We start from the raw sequence: 6000 nt of genomic DNA on the forward strand, positions 1-6000 counted from the left end.
CAATCTCAATTGAGATCAGCCATCTACGCAGGAGTAGATTATAGTGCCCAAGTGTGTGCGCAGTACACAGGAGCACTCTCTGTTCCATCACTCTCATAGCCCAATGGGACGGATTGACCGACACGACTGGAGAGAGCTAGGCGCAGGACCGACTGCTTTACATGCCCATCCGACAGCATGGATCGTTTCACTGTTTCGGACAACAGGTGATCAGCCTTCTATGTCCTAACCAAACTTAGAACCACGATTTAGAAACACAAATTGATGGTCCCACCCGGGAATCGAACCCGGGACCTCTGGGTCATGAAGCGAAGCTTCTACCACTAGACCACAGAGGCAGTTAACCAAATCTAATCCTTACCAAACTATGCAGAACAAATGCAGGCCAAAGAGCACCCTTGTGGAGATTGATGCACAGTTACAATAATTTGTTCCTGGAAGTAGACATATTTACCTTGTCTGCAGCTAGATATAGAACGTCATGTCTCAATATTATATGTGATCTAAGTGTGCGTACATAGTTATTTATTTGTAACTACAAATCTTTATATATATTTTTTTGTTTTTTGGTATTCTTGTGAAAGCAGCCTAAAACCAATTTAATTTAACTGTTAACTTGTGGAAAGCGGTGCTGGTTGTACAATTACCATATATTTTAATAAGTTCTTTGTTTCTTTAGTATTAAGCATTGTACAATTGTTTGTTTTCCCGAATAAAATAAAATAAAATAAAATCTTAGTTTTCCGTATAGCATATTTAAGTATTATCTTACTAGCTGTAAAACAATGGGGCAATCAAAATTATTGTGATATTTCTGTAAGATTTCATTTCACAGACTACTTGCTACCTGCTTTTTGTAGGTATACCAAAATATTCGTAGAGTTGATTTTTCTTGCAAATTTTTGCAAACTGTCTTCGTCTTGTTCACCTCTATTTTTTGCTCTATTTAACTACGTTTTACTAAATATGTTTTTGTTAAATATGTTATTAGACGACCGAATGGCGTAGTGGTTAGTGACCCTGACTACTGAGCCGATGGTCCCGGGTTCGATTCCCGGCTGGGGCAGATATTTGTTTAAACACAGATATTTGTTCTCGGGTCTTGGGTGTTGATATTTATATTTAGTATCTATCTATCTATGTATTTGTGTAGATATATCAGCTGTCCGACACCCATAACACAGGTTCTACCTAGCTTGGGGTCGGATGGCCGTGTGTGAGATGTCCCCACATATTATTATTATTATTATGTTGTGTCGTTACCGTCTCGGGACCATGGGGTCCCGGGCATTTGGAAGGCGTGCATGGGGCCGAAGCCAACATGTAGAGGCCCGTTTGACAACATTAATCTATATGAAATGTGACACCAACCGACGATTTTCCCTGTGCAGACTATAGAAGTAAACCCAAGGAAAATTCCCGGTTAGTGCAGGACTATTGTAGGATATGGAGAAAACTAATACAGGTTTATGGAAGGGAGTGCTAAATGGACTGGGTAACTGGGACTATGGAAGGACTATGGCCCCTGCCTGACCTATGTTTCACACACGGATAAAAAGGCAGGGGGTGACTCGCACACACATTAAATGGGCCCCCCAAAACAGTCGCTAGCACATTACAGTGACGTAGCAACAAGGGGGCAACATGGCATGAGGTGCTAAGGATGGAGAGGTATTCCACGGCTCTCAGGACAATCGCGTGATCGGTCAAGATCCCTACAAGCACCTTACTGGGTAATACATCCTTCCTCGAGCATTGCTGCTCTAGCGGTACACCACTCAAGCCAGCCAATGAAGGCAAGCAAGAGGTGGGAGATCCTGTTCCTCGTCAGTGTTCACTCTGGACAACCAATAAAGGCAAGCCAGAGATGAAGAACAGGGGTTCTCCCCGGCATCGGGTGGGTGGGGTGGGTGGGGTCTTATTATTATTATTATTATTATATTATTATGTATGTGTACCTACTTACAGCTAAATAATGAATGATTAGATACCTTCTTAGTAATCAATTTGATATGTAGTCGATATAATATGTACGATACACTACGCAGAATCGACAGCTGTCCCACACTCTGTTTATCGCTATCTTGTTTACAATGTGGACAGTAATAAATAAGTGTACCTACTTTATTTTCATCAATTAAAAAGATAAACTAACCATTATTACAAACACACTTGTTGACTGTTTAGTGTACAGTTAAAGTGGTATTATCTAAAGTATAGGTATATTTTTTATGAGTGGAAAGTTTCTTGGGACAATTATTGATGATCAAAAACACGAGCAATGAAAAAGTTTTTTTTTTTTTTTTGTACGCACTCACGCCTTGTACTAATGTACTCCCTTGCGGGGTAGGCAGAGGTGCATTGCTGCACCCACTTTTCGCCAGTGTGTTTTTTTAGTCCCAATGTAATAGGGGGCGGGCCTATTGCCATTTTACGGGCACATCCAAGACCCGAGAACAAATATCTGTGTTTAAACAAATATCTGCCCCAGCCGGGAATCGAACCCGGGACCATCGGCTCAGTAGTCAAGTCACTAACCACTACGCCATTCGGTCGTTTCTTGGGACAATTATTGATGATCAAAAACACTCACGAGCAATGAAAAAGTTCCATCTGCCAATTGTTATCGTGTGTACTTATACGAGTAAGTGTACTACATAGCTCTTGCTTAGATGTCTAATAGGTTGTAATTCGAACCCAACACCATGTGGTCTTGGGTTCGAATTCACTGCGATACAGGGTGATATTTTGTCAGACAGCTTCCTGAAAGCATTAATAGACCCAACATTATAAACGCGAATAGGTGTTGAATTCTACTACGAGTATATAGAACATTTCTTCCAGCCAACCTAACAAGGGTTGGCTGGAAGAAATTGCTTTTTGGCAATACGCCCGCCTTTGTACATTGTTAGTTTTCTTTAATGTTCTTCACCTTTTATTTATTGTAACATACAATAAAGTGTTGTTATAATATACAATAAAGTGTTTATAAATAAATAAATAAATAAAAGCATTTTATGTATAATTATGAAAAACTGAATATAAAGCAGCTAATCTTAAAATAATAGTAAGTACTCGTACCTATGTATGTAATAATGATATCAAACCCGTACTGTGCGCAATTTTTATGAATGGAAATTGATCTATTTCAGGACCCCCAGCACGGAAGTGGCGGTACAAAGGATGTGGATGATACACGAGTGTGACGCAGTAAGATACAAACTATTACGTAGTGATAATATAACCTGATTGACCTGTAGGGTTCACACTACACTGGTATCTAAAATGAAACTATCAAAAAATTCAAACCACGCAAGCCTACACGTTTGCGTAGAAGAAAACCATTAATAAAAGGACCATCAGTACCTGATGATCCAATTATTAAGAAAGCCATAAAATATGGAACAAGGTAAACCGTATACCTTACGAAATAATTAATGTAGGTACTTACTCGTATCTATCTCTGGAAGTTACCATAGTGTAATAGGTAATTAGATAATATTATTTTAAACCCTCTGACTCCATAAGAGGCCTTTAATAATGCCGTTTGCTTCCAGAGCTGTGTATGTTGGATTCGTATGTACATACCTTATTCAATTTATTAATACCTATATCACACAGTGATTGTGGATTTTAAATGCAGTACAGTGAGGATTTCCTGATTTGTTTTTATGTGAAAGAGGGCATATATATACACTCGCGAGAAAAAAAATATGTGTAGCTACATTCGTCGCCGGTGGGCGCTGACAGTCCTCTCCGCCTCAAATTGACCAGATCATTTCGAATTTCCTCACAAAAAGCAGTCTCCCACGGCCGTGACCCGTCAGCCACAGACGTACAGATGATTACTTTGATTTATTGCGTCCACCTGGACGTGTGCCAATGCCTTCTTTTCCTCAGACGCCGAGTGTTTTCCTTGAAAACCCGCTTTTCCGAGTATTTTCCTTGGCGGAGACCGCCTTCCGTGAATAGCTCGATATTTCAGCTTCAGCTGAAGCAATCATGAACTCGTGGGAACTCGTGGATAGAATGTGTTTTTATATCCCCGTAAACAGTCGATTTGGTTGAAGGAAATTGAGTCTGATATCGAGACTCGTCTCTGGGAAAGTCTGTTTTGGCAGGTGTTGAGCTCATTTGCATATAAATCGCTTCTTTGTAATTCAAATAAACTTGGCTATCTTAGTTTATATACTGATGTCTGTTTACTAAATAATATTGTAGTCCTTGTACAAAAGTGCTGATAGTGTGAAACGGATATCGGTCACTATGCGATTTAAATTATCACTCGAACAGCCAATTAAATCCACTAACCAACGTAAACATGCCAATGACGCTTTACTTCTTCGCACTGATTTATATTTCAGCACGAAAACGCACAGACAGATTATAATCTTGAGAAACTAAACGTATTCATGAGGACAATTCAAACGCACTCATGCAGCTTCAAGCAGGTCAAGCTCATGAAAGGCTATTGTTTAGCGTCGAGAATATACGCTTTATGGCAGTTAGTTATAACTACACCAGTGCATCGCGACAGGCGCGTGTAGAGTCGCACAATACGCGCTGATGACGTCCGCAGCCTCAGTGCGAGCGGCCCACAAACGTATAAATACAGGCGCGCCGCCCGCCCCGCCTCACTCGCCCACCGCCGCTTTAACTGAACGCACGTGCGATAAAACTGAAACCACAAACTTAAACCAAACTTCAGTCATGGTTGTGAAAATGGAAACTGTTGCCGCTCTGGACGTGTACCCCGCTAAAGCCGAGTACGACTGCTCTCGCAGACAGAAGGCTCGGAAGACGCTGCCGGCGCTGGTGGAGGACGACTCGGAGCCTGAATACGAGGAGGAGCAGCCCCGCAGCCCGCTCATGATGAGGGCCGACCAGCTGAGGAGACAGCACTCGGTGTCCCCGCCGAGGAGACAGCGAGCCAACCGCCTGGTCCTGCCCTCGCTCTCCGAGGATGAAGAGCCGTGATCACCCACCAGCCTCTCTGGAAGAGTCTCCGCCCCGCGCGCCCCCCGCGCCCCGCCGCACCTGTGCAGTGTCAGTGAAGTCTAGTGCAGTTATGACATGACTCACCAGGCAAATGTCAATCTATCCGGCCTGGCCTCAATTTGTGCTAAATGTTAGTTTAATTGTAAACGTTGCATCACCGATGAGAGTGACTTGTGATAGCAATGTAAGTAAGCTTTCAAGATTATCTTACATGTATGTGATAAGATGTGATATGTATGACTGATCGGTAGAGTGCATTGTTTGCACATCTGAAAAAATGGATATGCTGTAAAAAACTGAATTGTTTGGAATTATGAATAAGAAACTCAAGGTTCTTTAAGATAATAAATGCAATTATATTATAATTTATTCTATTATTTGCACCACCTCTATGAATAAAACTCTACAACTTAAAACCAATTAACTACCTTAGTACTTATAACAAATAGGTAGGAATATAAGAACTTAAAAAAAATTTGAAGTAAAAATCTATAAGTTAACTAATTAGGTAAAAGAGAATTTCAAAACAGAGATATTCTACAAGTTGGGCCTTACATTATGAATTTATCAAGAATATTCAGGTCAATGACAACGCTTAGGACATAAGTACGTAACATAGGTACCTACAAAGACATAACTTATGGATTCTTATGCAATAAATAACACATTATTGAAAAATTACATTGAAAACATTAAATATTTACTTAATGGCTTGTAATAAAAGCCGCAGTTATACCACCATACTTACATTATAATTAATAATAATAACGCCATTTAGTAACTTACATAATACTTAAATGACATTATTAAATCTAATGACCCCGGTAAATTTAATAATAATATGAGGTAAGAACTTCATAAAATGGCTAAACAAATACAATTTCCTTCTTAAAATACTTACCATTTTAGTAAATAAGAAACTCAGCAAAGTTTCTTGTACTTATGTATATGTTTAAATATAAGTATAAGTTTACCTCTTACGGAACGGAAAATTTGTTGGAA

General features: G+C 40.0%; 1 protein-coding gene across 1 annotated transcript; it reads left to right on the forward strand.

Moving 5' to 3' along the window:
- The first annotated feature begins 4619 nt into the window (after nt 1-4619).
- Nucleotides 4620-5363, forward strand: LOC125489497. Its single transcript, XM_048625487.1, has one exon. The coding sequence runs from the start codon at nt 4711-4713 to the stop codon at nt 4975-4977; it is 267 nt and encodes an 88-aa protein (XP_048481444.1). The 5' UTR covers nt 4620-4710; the 3' UTR covers nt 4978-5363.
- The last annotated feature ends 637 nt before the right edge of the window (nt 5364-6000 follow it).

This window comes from Plutella xylostella, chromosome 14, assembly GCF_932276165.1.
Source record: "Plutella xylostella chromosome 14, ilPluXylo3.1, whole genome shotgun sequence".
NCBI classification, from domain to species: domain Eukaryota; kingdom Metazoa; phylum Arthropoda; class Insecta; order Lepidoptera; family Plutellidae; genus Plutella; species Plutella xylostella.